This window comes from Bos taurus, chromosome 9 (genome assembly GCF_002263795.3).
Source record: "Bos taurus isolate L1 Dominette 01449 registration number 42190680 breed Hereford chromosome 9, ARS-UCD2.0, whole genome shotgun sequence".
NCBI lineage: Eukaryota > Metazoa > Chordata > Mammalia > Artiodactyla > Bovidae > Bos > Bos taurus.
In genome coordinates this window covers 102,369,306-102,392,870 of record NC_037336.1, presented here as the reverse complement: position 1 = coordinate 102,392,870, position 23,565 = coordinate 102,369,306, and the positions used below count along the sequence as shown (strand labels likewise).

Below are 23,565 nucleotides of genomic sequence, written 5' to 3'. Positions count from 1 at the left end.
AGCCGTGCAGCAGAGGATGAAACCAAAGCAATGCTAACACGGTCTCTAAGTCTGTCCTCCTTTCTGGGCGTTATAATACACCAAACACGAATGCTTGCACCTCCAGCGTGGTAACCCCTGGCTCTGCGTGATCTCCAGAGTTTCTACGACCTGAGACCCCCCATTCCTTCATCAAAGTCTTTCTTGAAATCTGACAGCCCCACTCAGAGGCCGTGAAGGTGAATGGCTGTGGGGGTACCCGCTCGCCAGCCCACCCCACCCCCAGCTGGACACACAGACACCCAAACACGTGTCCCCTCGGTGCAGGGACGGGGCTCCCTGCCCTCACGCACGTCACAAGGGCACCCTATTGACACAAGGGGTGATCAGAGGATAGCCTGACACCCAGCGGCTGAGCGTCCGAGCAGCAGCCAAAGGGACTTGAACCCTTCACTCGCGTGTCTGTGCGATCGGGAGAGGGGATGTCCCCAGGGTCTGGGGACACTGCCTGTCACAGCAGTGATGCCCGGTGGGCTGATGAGTGGATGGGAAGGGGAGGCGAGAAGGGGGGTTCTGTTGCCAATGAGTCTGTGAACACTGTTAATATGATAGCAAATACCCTTAAATACATACAAAGTTTATTAAAAATAGGCTGCAAATGAAATACAGTAGAAATGGAAAACTACAGCAGGTCTGATGTCGTCTCCATAGTAACGCACAGTCATGAAAAGCACTTTACACATATTCACATTTGACCTAATTGTCCAAGGACGGCCACATCCACGGGAACGGGCTTACAATCACACATAGAGATATCCCTGCGTGTAAATATTCACACGTATTTGCATGTACTCATGTGTGTCTGTTGTTTTCTATATATTAACAGGATAACAGTTCACCTGCATCTTTCTCTTTAAAGAAGCTGTGGATTCAGTCTCCGTAAGGCTGCCAGTGTTCTGAGACGTCGGGAGGCGCAAGCATGCAGATCCTTCATAAACACTTAGAACTGCTTACTCTCTTACTTGACGAGGGAAATGAGAGAAGCACACTTCCAGATACGAACGCTGACGGACACAGAAAATATGTACACGTGCGCTGTAATGACTTATCTCACAGCTCTGAGGAAAGTGACTTCTAGGGCAGACGCCCCCCCTTCTGGAAGTGTGCGTATCTTCCTAACACACCTATCGTTAAGAGAACAATACGGTGAAGTCGTCACCTAGAGCCGCAGCAGGGCTTGTCAGATAGAAAATCTGCTCATGATCACAAAATCACTGACTGTTTTAACATCACATAATATAAAACAAAGTGAGGTCCGTCTCCCCAACACCAGCCACATATTCACAGCTGAGGAAGTGACAGTGCTAACTAATAATTCAATACATGAAAATTAAATAACTCTATTCGAATGTAAAAAAATAGCCTGAACTGCCACGAGTCTCTCTTACAGTATTTCAGTTACAGATGCCATACGCAATGGACCCTTCCTTCCCTGACAGCAGATCGGTATAAATCCAGTTCTCTTCTGAGTTTAACTTTCTGAGCGACAGCCGTGCGCGAGCGTTGCCTACTGAGCTCTCATCCTTCTCAGGTACTTTGGTTCCCATTCACGCCAACATGTTAGCAGACATCCTCCTGTACAGATTCCCTTGGAAGAGTTGAAACATTTAGCTAACTTTCTAACTTACGCGCCATCTTCAAAATCACTAATGACTTATTGGCATAATAATCATCTGGTATTTATAAAAATAAAATTTTCTAAGCTTAAATCCTCAAAATTGTCTTCTTGGAGAAACTTGTTTTAATCGAACACTAGAGCTGATTTGGAGGGCTGCCCGTGGGGATGGCGCCGCAGCAGTCACGCTCAGGCCCGCCTGCCTCCCAGCTGCGGGCACGGCAGGCCAGCACTCCTTGGCAGGCGCACGTCCGCGCGTCTCCCTGAGGCCACGCTGACCCTCCTGCAGCTGCCGCTACATAGCGCGAACGACAGTCTGCGGAGTTCAAGCTACTCTGATTAGTGAACAGCAAGTTTTAGAAAAAGAACAGAAACAGGACTTCTCTGCGCTCCTTGGGGGGAGACGGGGGCGAAGACACATCTCAGGGTCGTCTTCTGCCCCTTTCCAAACCCAGACTCTAAAGAGACTGACCAGAAAGCTACTTTCCTGGGAGTCAGGTCATTAAGAAGACAGTGTCTAGAGACTGTAGAAATGACAACCTCTTGGGAAAGTAAAGCGCGATTTCTTAGTGATGGAACTCTTCCACATGCCAAGCCTTCCAGAAGCAGGCTCCCTGGGACCTGGGTCCTCAGGCGGCGCCGTCACCAGGACCCCGAGGGGCCGGGCTGGGCACAGGGCCACCTTACTTCGTGTTCAGCTCGTTCTCCAGCTCTGTTAACTTGCGAGAGGCCTTGACTTTATTGGAGACATCGTGGCCTTGGGAGAAAAGGCGCTGGCGCTCCCTGAACGTCAGGTTTTCAGGGGCTCCGGGACCCCCGGGGACATCTGCTTCGTGGCTGCAGGAGGGACAGGCACAGGGTTATTTTTCAGAGTGGAAACCACCCATCAGCAGGTAGCTTGGCTCACGTAAAGGCAATTAGGTAAAACTTTCTAAGGGAGAGGCTCATTCTTTGTTTCATTCCGTCATAACCCTGCCGGGGATGTATTCAAACCCATATGGGAAAGGGCACAGTGTTCTCCTTAATTAATGTTCACTTTCTCCAGTCACACCCAACTCTCAAAAAGCTAGTAACATCAGTGTTAGCAAGCAGACAATCCTTAGCAATTAAGTTTAACTGAAGAGGTACAGTTTTCAAATCCAGCACTTTAATGAGCCCTACCTGCATCTGACAGGCCTCTATCAACATACTAACGGACAGTGGTAACAAGTTACCCTGAGATATTAAAGATGTGTAAGAACGCTTTGGGCATCAGTAGTTCTGACTACACCTAGCTGAGGATGTCTGCTGAACTGCAGGGGGCGACCCTGCGTGGTCCGGCAGGACACCGGGGCTTTACCCGGGGCATCTTGCTCCTCTGGGTGGACGCAGACGGCAGTGCGTCCAGCTCCTTCCACAGTCCCCACCAGAAACCCTGGGGCCCGCGCACCACCCGAGGCAGAACGATACCAGCAACACCAAGTAAACAAAGCCTCTGTGCTCACACAACTCTGTACAGCGAGCAACGCCTGAGCTGACAACCAAGTCTCTGAAATTTGAGTCCAGCCTCACAAAAGGTAGTGCGAGAAAAGAAAAGCGCCCTCAGTGACCATGAGACAGCCGCACAGCACAGCTTCAGCGAGTACCTCTTAGGCGGTCTCTCTCTCGGGTCCCGATAAACATCATGGGCTCCAAAAACTGTCCCAGCAGGTCCCACGTAAGAGTTTGCTCCTTTTCCGTAAAAAGAAAAAGTCACAGTTAAAGTACCTGCGCTATTTCCAGAACCACACTCATGATGAAGATGCAGTGCTCAGGACCTCCTAAGTCCTGAAGAAGAAGCAGCGAAAGGCTCTTCGAGTCAGTGGCAGACACTCAATGGAAACCACATCCCTGGGTGGCCTGAGCAACCCCCTCACGGCCCTTGCAGGTGCTGAGAACCTGGCCCTCGGCCTTACTATTAGGGGAAACGTTAAGTCTAAGGGAGTAATAACTAGAAAGTTCAAATCAGGTAAAATGTGTAACTGACATGAATTCACAATAAAAATCCACAGATGGCAAAATTTTTCAGATACCCTGACACGAAGAACTTTCTCAGTGGATCACAGGGAGCAAATGTTCTTTTTCAGAGCAGTTACTGAATTCTCCCCACAAAATAAATGGCTATAATTCTTAAAACATTTGGGGGGGGTGGTGGGAAGAAGTCCTAAAACTCCCTAAGGTCTGATACTAATGCCGCAGACACAAAATCACTGACCAGAAACGAGGCCCGAGGCAGCACGGTGTGACTGTCAGACGCCTAGCCTGGGGCCCCGCGCTGCGGGTCAGTTGGCCAGTAACTGTGGGTGAGTGACGCCACCTGCCCATTTACTGAAGAGTGCTGCCCAAGATCAAAAAAGGTGACGCCCGTAAAAGCGTTAGACGCGTCCCAATACAAGTGCGCTAATGAAGACGGGCAAAATCGCAGTGCAGCCCATCAGTGCTAGTGTGCGTCTGTGAACCGCAGTGTCAGCAAGAAAATCGCACACTTCGGAGATCATAACCCAGGTCAGGGTGATACACGCTCCAAACACTCAGCAAACACGGACGGTGCTGCACACTGGGCTCAACAGGCCAGGAGGGACCACAGCACGTCAGGGCTAAAGTGACCCTTCTGCACAGGTGGCAGCGATGAGCCTATGCTTCTTTGCTCCCTTATAAAGAGGTGTCTTTTCCACGGCCGTGTGGGGTGCATCCCGGCACCCCTCCTGGCACTGCGTCTTGCTCGTGAGTCAGCTGGGGTACCCACAGCCAGGGCACAGGAGGGGTCCTCCGCCAAGACTCAAAGATGAAACAGAAAGACCTCTCTTGATAAATTATTGGCAGAGGGAAAAACTTTCCATTTTAATTCTATGTTTTTTCTTAAATTTGCCTTAAAAACGTTGTGTTTCATCTTTTGAGTTTTGATTGAGGAATGCTTGCTTGTTGCCACTAGTAAAAATCAATTGTTGAAAATTTTCAGAATTTTTGATCAGAGTATCAGACAGTCTGGGCTGAGTGCCGCCCACAGATTGGAGAAACGGGAGTTGGAGGAGCACAGACAGGAATCACCCCCCACGCCGTGATCGGATCCGGATTCCAAAGCCAGTGCTGATCAGAGGGGACACGCTAGTGAGGGCGCCCTGGTCGGGCAGGCGGTGGGGGGCTGGGCCGCCCCGGCTTTACCTCGACCTCTGGAGTGGTTGGGCCGGGCGGGGCCGGGTTTGGAGGGAGGGGGCGGGGGCGAGCCGGCCCTGGGCCCGGTCCTGCTGGCGCCGGGCGGGGGCGGCCGGAATGGGCCGGCGAGGAAGATGCCATCTGAGACCGGGCGCGCCCTCCGCCCGGAGGGCCTGTCCTGACCTGCCGGCTCTTCGTCCTCGTCCTCCTCCTCATTGTAGGCCACGAACTTGGCGGTGTAGAGGGCGTCCGGGGAGAAGGCCTGCGTCTGCAGGTAGGAGGCGGTGCGCTGGGGCGGTGGCGGCGGGCCGGCGGGCTCATAGCCGCGCGGGAGTGGCGGGCGGCCCAGGCCCGGCTCCTCGGGCTCCAGCAGCCGGCGCTCGGCCTCCTCATGCTGTCGGCGCCGCTCGGCCTCCAGGCGGCTGTAGTAGCCGTCCTCCTGCCGCCTCTGTGGCCGGGAGACAGAGGGCAGGTCAGCGGGCAGCGGGGGGGGGGGGGGGGGGTCTGCCCCAGGGTCCCCCCAAGTGCCAGCGACTGCCGTGGCAGCGGGCAGCTGGGCCTGGACAGGGAGCTGCTGACACAGAACCAGGCGGAAGCAGGAACGAACCCTGGGCGCCTCTCCTGCTTTCAGTGGGATTTCCACTTACCTGTCGCTCCTGAGTTTAAAGACAAAACCGAACCATAACTAGGCTCTGACTGGCACCTGCGGAGGGCCAGCCCCCGCCCCGCCCCGGGGTGCGTGGAAGAAGGGCAGGCCTAAGTCGCTCGTTTCCAGTGACCAAAGGGGAAAATAACAGGAAACCACACTGTCTCTTCCCAAGGTGACCACCAGTGAACACGCGCCCCCCCAGCCCTGAGTGTGTGTCTCCCTGCCAGACAGGAAATCGGAGAGCCAGGCACAAGAGCAACAGCGGCGGACAGTCCAGTGTATTTCGACACATACTGTACATTTCTTCTGACGTACATCTAGGTGCGCAAACTACAGTTGACAGCGTTAATTTAACATTGAAAAGGGTAACAGCACAGTTTTGTTAAAGATTGACAACGGTTCCAGAACCCAAGAATAAAAGCGAAGAAAGCAGTGGAAAGACCAAACAGGACCACCTGCCTTAAGCTGAGGTGGGCTCGGGGCTGCAGACTTTAAACCCACGCACCTGGGGCAGCCAGCGGCGCGCAGCTGCTGGCATCAGGGGCAGAGCTTCCAGTCCTCGCGTCACCGTGCACGCTTTGGCCGCCCCCCACTCCACACGCACGTGCGCGCATACACACACACAGACTGAGCACACACAGTCAGAGCTCTGCCTTCCAGGGGCGGGGGAACGCGCCAGCACACACGCCAGCCTCGTCGCGGCCCTGACCACTTTTCACGCTATGCTGAGCCATCCGGAAGGAAAAGCACTTTCATCTTATTTCCACACAGAATGAGCGTTCCCTTACAGAGGAGATCCAATCTGAACGAGCTCTGCGGACTCTGAGCAGAGCCGTCGGGAGGCCTAGCGCTCCACGAACACCACTCGCATGGTGACACTTCAGGGAGAGACCACGGCTCATCCTTCAGTTACGTTAAGAGCAGACACAGCCACATGACGTCGTTCTGCCGGACAGGTGCGTGGTCCTCCGGTGACAGAGCAAGCCCCCCCATTTTGGACATTCTATATAAAAACAGTTTATCTGGCTTCTTTTTGCATGGAGCAGTCATGGAAGCAGGTACCCAAACACAAGTGCATCTGACGTAACCACAAGCTGTGAGAATGCACGCTGCAAAAAAAAACCCAATGACGAGAGTTTCCCCACGTGGAGAACAGGCCCGGCCGTCTCCCCACGGCGCTGCTTCCAGGTGGCCGGAGGCACAGGGGAAGTGGACACCGCAGAACCGGGACTGGGGGCTCAGACTGTGAAGGTCCACCTCCTCCCAGGGCTCACTGAAGCACACGGGGTCTTCCCGAAGCCCAGACGCTCTGGGCACCTCGCAACTGCCCAGGCCCCACCAAACGCTCGGGGTCGGGGAGGTGGAGGGGCCGCACACGCACGCGCCACGGGCCTGCCCTGCTCGCCCTGCCACCCCCGGAGCCCACGTGGCTCCCTGCGGCCAGGCGCTCCCGCCTGCACGGAAGGGACCATGTGGACCGCGGCACCGCTAGTACCCTGTCCCTGGCTCCTGAGCTCCGGCAGCGAGCCCAGGGCTGGCAGTGCGCCCAGAGGTGGGCTCTGCACTCCCTGCTCAGATTACGTCACGTGTGGTCAGGTTAAGACCTGATTAAAAGGGTTCCCTGACCCCTGGAGACAAACAACAACGTGACTATCTACCCGTGAACACACTAAGTGGAACGGAAACCCCTTGTGCTGTGTTTTCTGTAGGCCACTGGCCAGAATCAGGTGACTTTCGTAAAGAATCGACTCGAGATCCTGTTTGTCCTCCTAGGCTCCTGTCCTTCCCTAGGCCCGACCCCAACGCGACCACTTCCCGGCGACCGGCCGGACACCACCCAGCGCGGCCGCACAGGCCCCACGGTCCGCAGGCCGGAGGGACGAGCCCCGAAGACGGCGGTGGGGGGCCGGTCTGCGGGCCGGGCGGGCGGCCGGCGCGGGGGCGGCCCTGCCCGCCGCCCTGCCCCGCCCGTGCGCGGGCCGCAGCCCTCAGAGGACCAGGACCTTGTCTTCGGCCTCGCGCCTGACCCGCTCGTCCTCCTGCCGGCGCCGCTGCTCCTCCTGCCGCGCGCGCTCCTCCGCCTCCCGTGTCCGCATCTCCTCCAGCTGCTGCTGCCGCCGCCGCTCCTCATCCTGCAACTGACGACAGGGGCCCGTCAGCCCGCGCCCCGACCAGGGAACGCCCACGGCCGACGGACATGCGCACGGCCGGCGGACACCCGCATGGCCTACGGACGTGCGCGCGCGCGCAGCCTAGACACACGTGCACGCGCACGGCCGGACAGACGCAACACACGCACACGGCACACATGCACGACTGATGAATATGCACATACGACACGCGCACGGCTGAGACACATGTGCACGGCCGACAGACGCGCACGGCCCTCAGACACGCGCACACGACAAACAGCACGGCCGACAGATGCACACGCAAATGACACTGGATACGAACACACACGCACATGACACAGCACACGTGCACACGACACTCAGCACAGCACGGCCCAGACACGGCACACACAGCGCGCACACGACACACGCTCGGCCAGACACACGCACGTGGCACTCGACACGTGCGCGCACACAACACACACGCAGGCAGCAGACACCGCGCACACACGACACACGCACAGCTGAGCACAGACAGCAGGCCAGGTCACGCAGTGCCACCTCACAGCTGTCCCCGCCCTCCAGAACCTCAGAGGTGTATCCTACACACTCACACAGCAGCAGGCGTGACGCTTATACTAGAACAAACGCGCACACCAGCGCGTGGCCGCCAGCAGTCGGACCCTGGCATGCGGAACCACGAAAGCCTGGGCCTCCTCCTGCCTGTGCCCCTCACCAAGTGCCACCATGAAGGTGAAGGAGCTCGCCTGCACTCCTGGCCCTGGTAGGTGGGCCCAGCCGCTTGGCGGGGTGGGCTGGGGGCTCGGGGGGGCGGGCCACCTGCCTAGTCTCTGGGACCAGGTTTCCAGCTCTCCTTGTGTCCTGGCCCTTTGCCATGCACTCCCTCTGGGTCCTATCCTGGACGGAAGAATCCCTCCCCAGCTCGGTTGTCCCCTAGATGCTGATTTACAGAATCTGAGCCTGAAATTTAAGACAAACCTTATTCTCACTCTCTCCTGCTCCACCTCTGCCAAGTAATGTGCACCGTGTCTGAACGCCTCCAGGGTCTGGGGGCCCCAAGTCCACCTCCCACCAGTGCATGCCGTTTTCAGGTAACTGCTCGTCAAAAAGCATGGCTGCTCTTCTCAAACTCACCACCTGACAGCTTCCAATTCTTTGTTTTTCAGGGTCTGTCTTTTTCAAACAATACAAATTTAATCTCTCTCCTTCATACCATTCAAATTCTTAAGGACATCTTCAAAGTCCTAAGATGTATTGTACCTGGCTTTCAGCTCCTTCAGTCTCCCAGTCACACCTCCTATACGCTACAGGAGGAAAATGCCTCAAGGGACCCGTCAAGGGACGCGGAAAAGCACGTGCGACTGGCAGAGAACAGACTCTTTCTGTCAGGTCGACTTCTGCTGTCACAGCCTAGGAGGATGCGGACTTCTTCTTTTGCACCACAGACCTGGGCTGGGCTAGCACGCATAGCCCCCTAGCTCCCTACCCCAACGAGAAGCTGGCAGAAGTGCCCGCTCCGTGGAGGTGCAGAGACAGCCCGTAGCCGGGACCAGCTCTCTGGAAGGTCTGCAGCACCAGAGGAGGAGGCGTCGCACAGATATGGGAAACAGCTCCCAAGTAAGAGGGACAAAATGAAACAGCAACTGATCCCTAAGTATCTCCAGAAAGACAGCGTATGGAAGAAGGTAAAACTGCAAGAATGCAACAGAGACCCTTCTGTTACCTGACAAAATACAAACCAACTCATTATGTCTTACCTTTCCTACATCTAATTAAAAACAAGTTCTGAGCAAGAATAACCATATACACTGAACCCGCGAATGAATCCTTTCACGTTAAAAAGAAGTATAATTTTAAGAAGTCAGAATAATTTCAATTCTCACAACTACTAAATCTAAAAAGCAAGCACTTTTCTCTTAAAAACCTTCCTCTTCTAAATCCTGATGGCATAAGCAAGGAGCCTTCTCCCTGTACCCAGTTCACTGGTTTCTATTTTTAAAGCAGCGAGTGAACCAGTGCTATTATAACTAAGGCAGTTTTCTTTCCACTATTTGCTAAGCTGTTTTGGTTATTTTCATTTTCAAAACAAACTTTTGTTTTTCACAAATATTCTGCTTTACTCAAAAAACAAGCAAACAACAAACTAAAAACCCAAAACACATAAATGAGAACACAATCTCCTCATCTGCCCCGAACAACAGACCCAGATGCTACACTGAACTGTATAGTTGACTCACGTTTCACAACAGTTAGAGGACACCTCAAATTAAGTCAGAAAGTTACTGACTCTGAGCATCAATGACAAACCGCATGCATAAACACTGCAGCTAAATGGAGAGAAGACGAGCTTGCTGTTTTACCCTGAAGGATGGAGAAGTCGCACGCCACCAAAACAGCCTGGCAGGAAGCTGTATTGGGGGAAACAACATCTCAACAGATCAAACAGTAATTCTTACAGAGAGTCAGCCCAGCCCAGACCACAGTCACTGAAACCAACCATCATGCTGGGATTTAAAAGCAGGATGCAAGCCTAAACCAACTTCTTACAACACTGGTGCAGCCCACATTTCCCAGAAAGGTATTTTCAGGGGTTAAAAAAAAAACAGTATGCTGAGATTTCTGTTTATATTTTTGTACCACAAAAATACACTAATTTATTACATCTTTAATTTACAACAGAAATCCCATTAAGGCAGACAATCACACTGAAATATCTGAGTATGAAACAGGGTCAAAATACGCCCTGCTTTTTGACATTTTCTCTGAAAAGCAACTACAAGCACACGACCTGTAAGAAACCTCTCTCTCCTCGGGCCTTGTCTGCTTATGCTCCTACCCATTAAAAATATTCACTCTAAAGAATTTCATAGGGCCCCAATAAAGATGAATCATCCTGATTAGCCAATTATTAGGCCGGGACTTTGGGTCCCATCCTGGCAAATGCAGCTCCTGCCTCCTTTCGCAGAGGAATCTGCTCCGGGTTGGGGGGCGGCTGCTGGGGAGGAGGGGCGGTCCCTCACTGGGTGACGCAGCGCTCGCCCTCAGCCTGCAGGGCTCCCTTCCCCTTCTCTTCAGCAGAAGGAAGATACTCGGACCCAGAGCTCCAAGGCAAGCCTCCAGCTGCCGAGACACTGGCTGCGGAGAGAGCCCGAGGTGGAGCTCCCCGCACACCATGCAGACTCCTGCAGCTGGAGGCAGCGCACCAGGGCAGAGTCGGGGAGGGGGAGTCAGCTCAGAACAGGTGCAAAGCGGTCAGGTAGGCGCGTGTGCAAAGGAGTCCAGGGTGGGAGACACAGGATGGAGTGCAGGCGGGGTGCGTGGGCCGTGGGCCTAGAGGCAGCAGGCGTGGATGGAGGGAGCAATGGACACGGAGAGCCTGCTTCTCTTGTCACCATAGCAACCAGCACAGGGAGGGTCCTACACCAGCAGCCACGCCATGTCCCCAGGGGCAGAGTCTGCCCTGGGGACACGGCAAGAACTCAGCGATAACATTAACACCTTCAGGGTAATCAGGCTAAGAAACCTGATGCCCACAGTCAATATTAACACTAGAAATAATTATCTTTAAAGAAACAAAGAAAAACCCTGAACTAGTCCTTTGAAACAAATATCTCAGTGCACCCCATCCTAACAAATTGTGACTCAGCTGTCACACACCCCACAGACATGGGACTCTCTTGGGGTCCCAGGCCAGCCCAGCCCTCACGCGTGTGATAAGGACATGGTAAGTGGAGAAACAACGGGAGGTGACTGGTGCTCCCCCCTTCCTCCATCCACGGACACCTTAACACACACAGAGGCAGAGAGAAGCACGCTTCCTATCTCTGTCTCACATGGAAGAAAAAGTCAAGCTTAGAAGACACGCCTTTCAGTCACCAAGGAGAGGAGGGGGTTCCCCTTTGCAGTGACACTGCCACCGGGATATTTAAATTCAAAAAGCAAAACAGAACGAAAAAAGGAGGGCTGCTGTTTGGGGAAAGGCCATTAAAGTCAAGCCTGGATTCAGAGTCTTCTCAAAGGATGGTTAGATCTGGCCTTGCATCATTTAAAAGTTGACCAGCAATAAAGGCTATTTAAGAGTCAGTATCGCCATCCTGGTAAGAACATAAGTGACGGAAATCCAGTCCTCAAGCACAGTGCACACTATTACAACCCACTCAGTCTCCCCAGCGTGGACGTGAGACACACCACGGTTACTGCACAATGTGACTGTGTTTTTTGTAAGGAGTGTTTTTCAGCAACGAACTGGCATGGCTGGTAAGTTAAACTCATGTGATATTAAAGAAAACAGAGTAATGTTTACTAGAAATTCCTCTTTCTCTACCAAGAGACAGTTACATCCTAATTGGCAAACAATGTCGGAACCAGTGGAACTAAGCGTCTGATGATAGTTAAAATGGACTTCTAATGTAGCAAGAGTGAGTCACTCCTCACTGCAGTTTGCTCTGTGTTTTTGAGTACACAGGAATATACAGTATGAACTTTAGGACTAAAGCTGAGTAAAGGTCAAAACCAAAAACAAACAGTAAGTAACACTTAAAATTAACAGAGAAGAGCAAAGGATAACTACATCTAAACACATTGAAAGGCATGCTTCCAGAGTCAGGGAGCTACATACAGGTCCTGATCTAGGACACCCCTAGGACCAGATCTACTGAAAACATAAAACCACCACCACTAAAGGAAAAGAGGAAATCAGACAGGAAAAAGGTACCCAAGGGAAAGAAACAGGAACATACCAAATCTAGAACAGAGATTGCTGGCATAGCAGTCTGCTGCAGGTAACAGAGAAGGAAAAAAAAAGAAAGATGAAGTGTGAAAAACAGGCTCCGTTAGGACCTGGATCCGCCATCAGCACGCCTGCGGTTCTCATGCTTCATCCGTGCTTGAGGACAGCCCAGGAGAGAAGTCAAGACTAGACTGACTTCTAGTGCCCAGAAACAGAAAAGTGCCCACATGGTGTTAAATACTTGAGCTTCATTAGCAAGACACACAGAAACTGAAAAAGTAAACTTTCCCTTAGCACTCTCACTTGGAGACTAAGATCTTAATCTCAACATAATTAATGATAAACAGATATTCTTAACTAAATTATCATAAAGAACTTTCTAAATAGCATGATTCATACTAAAAGGCTTTGAAATATTCAGCGTTTTAATCACTTGGAAAAACTGATAGACCCTCAATAAAAATTTAGTTTTCAGAGAAAAGAATGAGTGTAGAAATATTACAATGTGGTTTCTAACTTTTCACTAAGCAATAAATTTAATCATGCCCACTTGTTTACCATGAGCCTCAGCTTTAGGCTCAGAGTAAGCCTTCTTCCTCGTGTGGGGCAGAGCCCAGGGCCACGGCCACAGCAGCCATGCCGGGTCCGCCTGCAGTGCGTCCCCTAGGACTGGGTGCTGCAGGCGTGGCAGCTGTGACGGGCACACAGCTCACCACCCACAGACAGGGCCAGGGCGCTAGGCAGAAGGTGGGGACAGCTCAAAGGAGTCTTATGCTCCAAGCAATTACTCATCAAACAGCTGCTCTGTCAAAGGAAACAGTCTTTCTTGAGGAGGTGTACTCCTGATGACTTACCTAATAGTGTAATAGTTAACATTTAGATCTTTGTTTATGAAACAAGTTTCTCAAGAGAGATTCCAGCTGAGTTTTGGACTAAGTCATATGCATGTCCGTCTGCTAACATGTATCTAACTAGAAACGTACGCGGTGACGTCCCAGGCCTTAAGGGCCCACACTGCCCACTCAGGGCACTCTCTGCCAAGGGTCTAGGGCTGAATTTCATCCTAAGCTGGAAAGATTTGAGGGTCTGACAGCACAGCCACTGGTTCCGGTCTCCAGTACAGACGGCATCAGAGGGGGAATTAGAAACAAAATCCAAAGACAAAAAGGACATGCCCTTTGCTGTCTTTTCTCGCAATACTGCATTATACTAAAAAAAAAAAAATCGCTAAAATTCGTCAACATAAAAGGCTCACTAGCATGTGCTGCGAATCAGCGCCAGTAAGCGCTTCTCCGTCAGCAGCTCTCCTGAGAGGGCGACACAGGAGGTTAGACTTGGCATTTTAAGTCTACACTGCCCTAAACTAGTACGGATTTTACTTTCTTCTCTCATGTGATACCAAGGCAACAGAAGTCACTTTCATAAAATGGAAAACTCGGAGTCCTGCGTTCTCAGTCCCTTTACACTGCCACTGAAACAATGCTCGCTGGTTTAGTGACACCCCTCATCAGTGTGACAACCGCAGAGTCTGTTCCTGGGGGTGACAACACACTTGACTCTGCGGTTGTGCTCAGCCCCACCCCGGCCCTCCGGGACCCCAGGGAGCCCGCATGGTGGAGACCAGGGGCCGCCCGTTTGCACCGCGGGCACGCGGCCTGGTGCTGCTGTCAGAGGCTTTCCTGCTCCAGGAGTGCAGCCGGGCAGTTAAGAGTCTGGCCCACCCAGCCAGAGAGACCCTGACTCTCCGGCCATTTCAGCCACCACCCCCCATCACGGTGACCACTGGCTATTAAGTAACTGGTCTCCACCAACGCTGGCGAGAGAGCTGAAGCAATGGTTCAGTGCCCCGTGCACCGCAGGAACGGCTCGTCTTGGGAGCAGCTCGCCCTGGTCCCCGGGGACACAGCTCCAGCAAGGCGCCCGCCCACCCGCCCGCCCGGCCCGTTACCCGCGCTCTGCGCTCGGCCTCCAGGCGCTGCATGAGCAGCACGGTGTCCACGTCATCGTCCTCCTCCTCCTCGTCGTCCTCGTCCTTCTGCTTGGACTCCTGCAGCCGCTTCTGGAACTGCCACTCCAGCAGCAGCTTGCGCAGCCGGTCGCTCTCCTCGGCCGAGCGCTCGGCCTTGCCCTGCAGCTCCTGGATCTCGCGGCTCAGCAGGTCCACGATGTGCAGCTGCTGCTGCTTCTCCAACTTCTCGCGCGCATCGCGCTTCCAGGGGTCGGGGGACAGGCTGTCTCCGGAGGCCAGCTCCTCCCTGCTGACCGTGATGTACTGCAGGTCCCTGCGCTCGATGGTACGCGGCTGCTGCTGCGGCTGCAGCTCGCGGATCACCGTGTCGGGCGCGCGGGCGGGCGCGGGGGGCGGCGCGGGCGCGCGCAGCTGGCCCAGCCGGCGCTCCTGCTCCCGGCGCCGGCGCTCGCGCTCCTCGTCCAGGCGCGCTTTTTCCTTCTCGTACCAGCGCTGCTGCTCCTCTCGTTTCTTGCGCTCGGCGGCCGCCTGCGCCTGGCCGGCGGCGGTGGCGGCGGGAGGCGGGGGCGAGTCCGCGTCCGCGTCAGCCTCCCCGGCGTAGGACCCGGGGGGCGGCGGTGGCGGCAGGGCCGGGTCGGTCCGCATGGGCGGGGAGGCGGCCGGGGTCTTCCAGCGCCCGGGGCCGCTCTTGGTGAGCGTGGAGGCGGGGGTGCCCGCCTTGGAGGGGGGCCCCAGGTGCTCCTGGCTGGACGCGCCGGAACCCAGTGATGAGCCCTGGGTGGGCCAGGCGTCGCTGCCATCCGACCTGCGATCCGCGGCTGCCTCCGGCCGCTGCCGCTCGGGGTGGTAGGCGTCCTCGCGGAGCTCCTCCTGGGAGCGGGTCACACGCTGGAGTGAGACAGGGGCGCGCATGCCTCAGCCCCGGGCAGCCAGAGACTCCCCGAGGTTCCTCCCAGGAGAAGCGGGCGTCTGAGAAACCGCAGCGAGGCCCGCGCAGGGGCCATCCCGCCACTCCCATGCCAGCACAAGCGGCGGCTGCCTCCGCCCCACAACCCCCGGGGCAGACGGGGTGCAGCAGGAGCCCGCGCCTGAACTGAGCGACTGGACTGGCACCGTGAGTCCGAGGCGGCAGACACCCCTCCCTGCCTTCCAGGCCTGGCCGGACCCAGCTCAACTGGAGTCTCCCGACCGCTGTGATCCCAGGACAAGCGGGGCGACTGCCTCCGCCCCACACCCCCCAGCACCTGAAGTGAGAGAGTGGACTGCAGACACCCCTGCCCCTTCCAGGCCCAGCAGGACCGTCTCCCCACCGCTGAGATCCCAGGAGGACAGTCCCTCTGAATTAGTGGGGCACGTGATTGTCACCAAGCCTAGGCTGTGTCTACTTTTATGCGAACATTTAACTTCTTTCCCCAATCTCTCAGGGTGGACGGTCACCTTTCACACATGCAAACACCCCCGACAGCCCCACCCTGCTCAACTTCCACTTGACGGGGCCACAGCCACCTCCCTGCGGCAGAAACCGGGAGCGGGGGTGGGGGTGTGTGTGGGGGCAGGTGTGGTGGCAGGGCTGGGTGCATCCGCACAGGCGGGGAGGCGGCTGGGGCCCACTCCCAGTAAGCATGGATGGTTATCCAAGTTACCTGCTAACTTCATAAAATCCCAGGCCCTGGGGTTGGCCCCGAAAGCCCTTCTCTGTGGTAACCCTGCCTGTCCGCCAGAAGCTGCCACGTGCCCCGTACATAGCGCGAGGCCCGGCCCTGATCAGCGGCACCGGTGCCCAGCGCCCTGCCTGCTCCTCCGGCCGCCGGCTTCCTGCCCGCAGCTTCAGCCCCACCGGCAGGACCGGGATCTTCTCTGCTTCCCCAGGCGCGGAACAGCCATGTGCATGGACGCCGTCCCGGCTCTCAGGCTGCCTCCCACAGCCTAGGAACCTTGCCTCGCAGACCGCAGACGTTCATTAAGCGACAATGAGCGCATGTTAAAGCCGGTGCACATCAGGACAGGCCCCCTCCCTGGTGACCACAGAGCCCAGGACAGAGAGGCGGCAGCAGCCCTAGCGCTGCTCTACAGAGAACGCTGGTCGTGCCCGTCTGCCCGCGCGGGCCTCCTGGAGGCTGGGGATGCCCTGGGCCCACCTCTCACCTGGACGGCAGCGCTGGAGTGGTTTCCGTCTGCCAGCACGTGGGGCTTCTCCTCGAAACCCAGCCACTGGCTCTGCGGGGGCGCCACGCGGTCCTGGGACTTGGAGGCCGGGAAGGTGAAGTACTCCCTGGTGGACGTCTGCGTGGGGATGGGGTAGGCTTCGGGGCGGGGCGGAGGCGTCTGCTCCTGCGGACGGGCAGGGAGCAGCGTTTAGCAGTGCGTACCACTGACTGACTTAACTTCAGGGGATCTGTGTTAAAATATAATCTGTGTATTTTAAAAAATGTTAAAAATGTAAAGTGTTCGGTCCTATACCGAGAATAAAAAAAAAAACGTTTTCTTTGTGCTGAGTTACTAACTTAAAGCTAATTGACCCATTATATTAAAACCCTCACAACCACTGGGACGTTCTCCCAGAGGACGCAGGCACTAGGGGAAGCCCGTGTCTGCCTGCTCATCGCCCAGACCTCAGCGCAGAGGTTCCCCGTGGAGACAGATGTGATCTTGGCTGCTGTTCCGGAGGCATACGCACTCTTCCCGCCAGGACTGGGAGGCTGATCTGTTGGTGGGAGACAGGAAAGAAAGTTCAGTGTTAAATAAGTCACCCTGACGTCACGGCCGGGAGCCATTCACGGGCAGCGCCCGTGTCAGCAGTGTCACTGCAGTGAGAAGCGGAGCACAGACCTAAAGCCCGAGGCCCGCGGAGGTGGGGGCTCTTCAGTAACTGGACCGGAGCCCCGAGTTTCCTGTGTGGACCAGGGCCGGGCAGACACCTCTAACCGTCTGACAAAGGGCCAGACGGGACGTCACGTCAGGCTTTGTGAACCTGGTACCTAGACCACAGCCTCCTATGCCTGCCGCTTCCTGCCGACAGCCCTTCACAGCAGAGAGACTGTCCGTGTCCGCGGGGGGCCGGCCACCCTCTGCCGCATCAGTGCACCTGCCCAGGCACCCCCCCGAATCAAGGTCCCCAAAACCAGCTTTTAGCGCCTGTTAGAAGTTTAGTTGTAACGTCTCTCAGGAGAAACACACCCCAGTTGGCTAATCTACGCAGGCGAGAACATTCCTTATTGACCGAGCGGCCCCCACCCCGGTGGTGAGCAGCTGTGTGGGGCGGGCCTTGGGAAGGGCCACAGGCTCCCTCACTTGCGACGTTGGGGCTGGAGCGGTGGTCTGCCCTGTGCTTCGTCAGCCGGTCATCGCCCGGCAGCTTCTTGGGCTCGCTGTACTCGGCCCAGGGCGTCTGCGGGCTCTCCGGGGACCCGTTCTGAGCCGAGTTGTTGTACAGCTCAAAGCCTTCGCTTTTTGGTCGGGGTTTACCTGACCCACGGCGCTCTGAAACTGAAGTCAAAACACATTCAAGACGTGGTCATTTGTTATCGATTGTATCTTAGTTTAGTTTTAAAGGCAACATGATTTACCAACATCTAAAATTCCACAGTAAGTTGGTTTCTCATCAGCAGGAATGAGGTATTTTTACAGGAGAGCAGAGTCTATCTAACGACTCTCCAGAAGGGGCTTCAGAGAAAGCGACACGGGGGAGCAGAGCGCTCTCGGAGCTCGCCTGCTTCGGCGAGGAGACCGCCGTCACAGGGACATCCTCACTGAAGTGCGAACACCCCTCCCGCACTTGTAAAACCCGCATCAGTTCTTCGCTCACTCAGGGTGTCCTCCTCCTGAGCCGCTCTCATCTGCTGTGGTCACGCACTCCTTACACTTTACTCTGCCATCCTGCTACCTGACAGCCCTGACGTTTGGCTCCAACGCGTTCTCTCAGTGATTCCTAATTCATCATCAAGCTTGCTTCTTTTAAATGACTATAAACTTGGGAATCAAAACACCAATACGTTAAGTATTATGCTATGAAAAAAGCAAAAAAAAAAAAAAGGTGCCGTATATGAAGGCTGTGCCTCTTGCCCATCTCCACGCACAGCAGCCCAGGCTCTCGAGCAACCCGGATGAGGTCAGTGTGAGGCCAGGCCCCGGGCTTGCCCAGGGTACCAACCTGCTCACCTATGGTGAGCCAAGGAAATGCAAAATAGACAGCAATTTCTAAGATAATGGGAGTCAGAACGGTTTTCCCCTGGTTTCTGAACTAATTCTTTAAAAAGCCTGACATTTATATTGACTTTTTTCTGAGGTTTTTGATGTACCTACAAAACCATGATTCTTATCAGCAAATTATTATTCAAAAACTGACCTCTTACAGTGGCCTCTCCCTGTAACAATCATGTCCTGTCTCAGAGCATGTGAGCTGGACCTAACTGTTTATAAACAGTCCTTCAGGAGAGAACTCTGCTTGTTCTCTGGAGACTCACATCCTGTGTCTGCCTGTCAGAGCTGAAAAATCATTCCTCCACTCACTATAGACCGAGTTCCCTGAGTACTGGCATGGGGGACACTGGGGTCCCCCACAGTCACCAGGCCTGTGCAGGTGAGGTGAGGGGCTCTTGGGGAACCAAATAAATTCACACCGTGTCTGAAGGCCGGCTGGCCACACCTAGCCTGGGCCCTGGGAACCCATGAGCTTGCGATCCCGGGCTCTGTGCTCGAGGGCGCTCATCCTCACGCCCTTCTCTACAATCAGGACAATGAACACAACAGGGCCTGCTTCGAAGGGTCTGAGTATTGGAAGAAGTCACGCTGGCTGCCCCGCCCGTGGCAGGCAGGCGCGGCCCAGGAAGAGACGGCCCCTCCGCCCCCTTACTTCTCTGCATCATAGGGGAAGGCTGGTTGAGCAGGGTGGCGAGGCCGTGGTAAATGGCTCCTTGCTTTGCTACTTCAAGCGTCACGACGGAGCTTGTCCTTGTCATCAGTTCTGCTGCCCTGGGAAGAGAGGTCAAGGGTGAGAGTGTGGGCAGGTCCCCTGTCCCCAGGGCAGGCCAGGGTCAGAGCAGGCTGCACCCCGTGGCCCCCGGCTAGTCTGAGCTGGGGTCTCAGGCGTCCTGCCCCTGAGGACAACTCTGCACACAGCTCCTCTCGCTGTCTTGAGAACAGCGAGGCGACCTGCAAAGATGGCAGCACGCACTGGCGGCAAAGACGTCTTTCAGAATAAAGCAGATGCTCTGCTAAGTCCTTTCCTCTGAAGGAGGAGGGCACAGCTTTCAGCGTGGTTTTTTGTCTTCTAATTCCAAAATTTAATGCGAACTACCCCCAGAAGTGCACACTATCATCTTTAAATAAATAAACGGTACCTTTCTTGAGAGAGTCCCACCAGACTCCGTCCGTCCACGCTGAGCAGCTGGTCACCCGCGGCGAGCCGCCCGTCCTGAGCACCCCAAGGCGTGGGCAGGTGAGGAGGGGGCGACAGCGGGGGAGAAGGGAAGGAGGAGGCCAGCGGTGAGCACACTCAGACTTGGGCTTTGGACAAACACACAGCACACTGGGGGTTCCACCGTAACGAACGTATACCCACCACGTCCGCAGCGCCTCCTTTCACAACGGACTTGACGTAAATCCCAAGTTTGTCTTGACCAGCGCCCTAAACAAAGACAAGGAAAAACCCCATGCTGAAAACACAGTGAGAAACACAACACACAGGAGAAAGAATAAAGTGTGTGTATAGGTGACTGGAATAAGACTCTCAGCTCGTGTTTTCCATGGAAATTAGAAACACAGAAACTGTGTTAACAGAATGAACACCTAGGTAAACAAAAGGAGACTCACAGGAAATGTACCTGCTTTGTTTTCAGATAAGGAAAAATTACTCCTGAAATCTCATGGACAGAGGACCCTGGTAGGACAGTCCGTGGGGTCGCAGAGTCGGACACGACTGAGCTACTTCGCTTTCACTTCTCTTTCACTCCTGAAAACTCAGTCAGTTACCAGTCAGCCAACGGACCACAACAGACCCGCACCCTGAAGGCAGGGACGCGCTTTCTCCCAGTGGGTGAGCTGCGCCGAGACACGTGCAATCATCACTGCAGCACACAAGCAGCTCACCCAGGGGTCCGTGTCCAGTGCTCGCCCGCCTCCCTCACACCCTTACTCCTTCACTGCTGTTGTTGCTCAGTCACTCTGTCGTGTCCAGCTCTTTGTGACCCCATGGACGGTAGCCCGCCAGGCTCCTCTGTCCATGGGATTCCCCAGGCAAGAATACTGGAGTGGGCTGCCATGCCCTCCTCCAGGGGATCTTCCTGACCCAGGGATCGAACCCGGGTCTCCTGCACAGCAGGCGGATTCTTGACCACTGAGCCACTGGGAGGCCCTATTCTTTCTGAACACACAGTTTAAAATTTAAAACAAGAAAAATCTTTCTGTTGTAAACAATGAGAGGGACTTCAACAGAGACAACTATGGAGAAAATACTCCGTGTTGCCTCCATTTAAGGGTCGTGTGCAGTCATGCTAAGGAAGTCCTGAAGCTACAAGCCCCCGTCCAGAGGAAGCGTGCATAGGTATGAAATGTCATTGGATGTTTCTGTCGATATCCTACAGCTGAGTGTATTTCTTGGTTTGTGAACCTATGGTGTCACAAAAGCAACAATACAAGGTATCACAGCAAGTTATAAGACAGTTTGATAAACGACTTATTGGACACGTTTTCCTACAACGCCCTGGAACTCCATAGTCTCCACCTGAACACACTCCCTTTCCTCTCTGGTCAACAGAATGGGTCCAGGACCGACTGGCGGCTCCTGGTCAGGGAGGACTGAGCAGAGACCCTGCTGTGAGGCTGACAGCACCCCCCGCCCCCCGAGAGCCAGGTTCGCAACTCCATCCCAGACCCGCGTGCCTACATACCTGCGAACGGACTCCATGAACGCTCCACGCAGCCCCCGGGTCCCGCCTGGCTTTCCCGACTCCTCCCCTCAAGACCTGTCTCTGTCAGTCTGTACGTCTGCCCTGACCTCGTCACTCGTCTCCTAGACGTCTGGTCCAGACACACGAGTGCCCCTCGGAGGACGCAGCGGTCCTTCCACACGACACAGTGCCCCCACCTGTGCTCCGGGCTGGGCCCCTCTGCCACACGCGCAGTTACTGGGGTACCTGGGAAAACTTGCACTTTGGGGGTACAGTTGAGGTTTCACACACACACACACACACACACGTTTAGACACGTGTTTGTATAATCACTCAATGGGTTTCCCAGGTGGTGCAGTGGTAAAGAATCTATCTGCCGATGCAGAAGACCCGAGTGTGATCCCTGGGTCAGGAAGATCCCCTGGAGGAGGGACTGGCAACCCACTCCAGTGTTCCTGCCTGGAGAGTCCCATGGACAGAGGAGCCTGGAGGGGTTCTGCGCGGCCACAGTCTATGGGGCCAGGAAGAACTGGACACAACTGAGCGCACGATGAATCAATCACTCAATACAGGTAACTTTCTAAAGTTTAGCCCGTCTCTTAGCCCAAGAGTCAACAAACACAGCTTCCAACCACCTTCAATGACACCAGCATGGTCTTCCCTGAACCTGGGCTGGGCTCAGGGTCAGATGGCTGAGGAGAACCACCTCCAGGGCAGCCCCTCGGGCCCACCTCCCACACAACCTGATCATACAGCTTCTTCCACACTGTTCTGTGCTTCTGTGCAATCCATGATTCGTTACCTAATTCAGCTCATCCCACAACAGTCACAGAACTCCTGCATCGCCCCACCTCCTTAGACATGCAAACAGACAGCACCCCGCCTCCGACGCAGCTCACGCTCACGCGGTTTTCTCTGTGCCCGTCAGACACTGTTTCTGATGGGTCCCCGAAAATCCCTCTTTTCCTGCCACTATGCCCTTATAACTAAACCAGATTTTTTTTTAAGGCTTTTAATGCATAATTACTTTTTTCTTCTGTTCTCCATCTGACTCATAGAAAAGCAACATTTCTAAACTTCAGATTCCCAGTTTTCAGTGTGAATGAACAGACTACATTTCCACAAGCACTAGTCTTGGGGAGTGCAATACTGTCCTTGTAATTTAAGTAATAAAAATTGCACTTAAATGAGATAATCAATTACCACCATCTATGACTAAAGAAATCCCTAGCAGTAATACCAGCAACATAGTATTTTTAGTAAGGCTGCTGTAAAAGAAATACCAAATACACACTTTCAATATGTATGGATATTTTAATATGAATGAATATTTTAAAAGAATCACATCAAGACTTCCTCCCCCATTTCTGGTATACTTTATAAAAGTATTATTAACAAAGGAAATTTTTCATTTATTTAGGTCAGCTGTAATAAGAAAACTTTAAGATCACAAAATGGAATGACACAGCAGACAGCAGGAATCCAGTCCTGTCCACTAACAAACTGAGGCCTGGCGAGCGTACGTTTGCTAAACGTCCATCCGTGAGGCGTCTGCGCGTCGCAGCGCCCGGCTCCCAAGGCCGCGCTCCACGCCCATGTCCTGCTCCCGCTGCTCCACTCAGACCAGCCATCACACGCCACTCTAGAACAACACACACGCTTCCACTCTGCGGACTCGGCATGGACCGCGGCCAGCAGTGACACAGCCTGAACCCTATCGTGTCTTTAAGTAGATGATTTACCACACGTCACATGCAATATACAATTTAATAAATCTAAGTTTAAATATGCCAACAACAGATCCTGTAATATAGATATCTGACAGCCTTATGAAAAATCTGACTGAAGTCACATCTGTAAACAAGCATTAGTTTACATTGTAAATTTCAGAACAATCCTGGCGAGACCCAGACGCTCTCCTAAGACTGACCCGCTGGCTCCTCTATCCAAGCTGCCTTAAGAAATTCTTCCTGCAGGCAGCCCCCTACCCTGAGAGGTGGCCAGCTGCCTGTAAGCAAGCAGAAGCCTCCTGCATGGGGCACCCATGTGAAGTGCAGGCCCACCACACCACCACGTGCCCCCTTCCACCCCTCAGCCACGTTCCTGCCACACACAATGACCTTCTGATGCAACAGGTCAGCCCAAATCCTTTGATCATCTGCCTCCTGGGCTCACCTGCCCACCCACTCACTCCACCTGCCCAGGCACGCCGCCGCCCCGGCTCACTCGTGTTCCCACGGCACCTCCCTTGTTCCTGAAGTCGGTACAGAGGGCCCTACCCCGCTCCTTCCAGGGGAGCTCCCAAACCCCTGTCGTCAGGCCAGGACAACGTGGTCGATCTAGACGCTACCTGAATGAACACACCAGTTGATAA

At 54.5% G+C, this 23,565-nt stretch overlaps 1 protein-coding gene across 15 annotated transcripts in view; it reads right to left on the bottom strand.

Annotated features, from left to right (window-relative positions):
• Positions 1-595: 595 nt before the first annotated feature.
• AFDN (afadin, adherens junction formation factor) overlaps positions 596-23,565 on the bottom strand; it is a 113,638-nt gene continuing 90,668 nt past the window's right edge. For 6 of the 15 annotated variants that reach the window (XM_059889991.1, XM_059889994.1, XM_059889993.1 and 3 more), the window contains 13 exons: positions 19,865-19,930; positions 19,644-19,717; positions 19,157-19,275; positions 17,596-17,790; positions 16,917-17,008; positions 16,450-16,635; positions 14,284-15,192; positions 12,346-12,381; positions 9,967-10,014; positions 7,478-7,612; positions 5,009-5,273; positions 3,280-3,364; positions 596-2,491 (listed from right to left, as the gene is read on the bottom strand). In XM_059889991.1, the coding sequence (XP_059745974.1) occupies positions 2,338-2,491; positions 3,280-3,364; positions 5,009-5,273; positions 7,478-7,612; positions 9,967-10,014; positions 12,346-12,381; positions 14,284-15,192; positions 16,450-16,635; positions 16,917-17,008; positions 17,596-17,790; positions 19,157-19,275; positions 19,644-19,717; positions 19,865-19,930 (2,364 nt within the window). In that variant the 3' untranslated portion in view covers positions 596-2,337. The remainder of the gene's footprint in view (positions 2,492-3,279; positions 3,365-5,008; positions 5,274-7,477; positions 7,613-9,966; positions 10,015-12,345; positions 12,382-14,283; positions 15,193-16,449; positions 16,636-16,916; positions 17,009-17,595; positions 17,791-19,156; positions 19,276-19,643; positions 19,718-19,864; positions 19,931-23,565) is intronic. The other 9 variants (XM_024997147.2, XM_059890000.1, XM_059890001.1 and 6 more) reach the window with 5 other exon arrangements.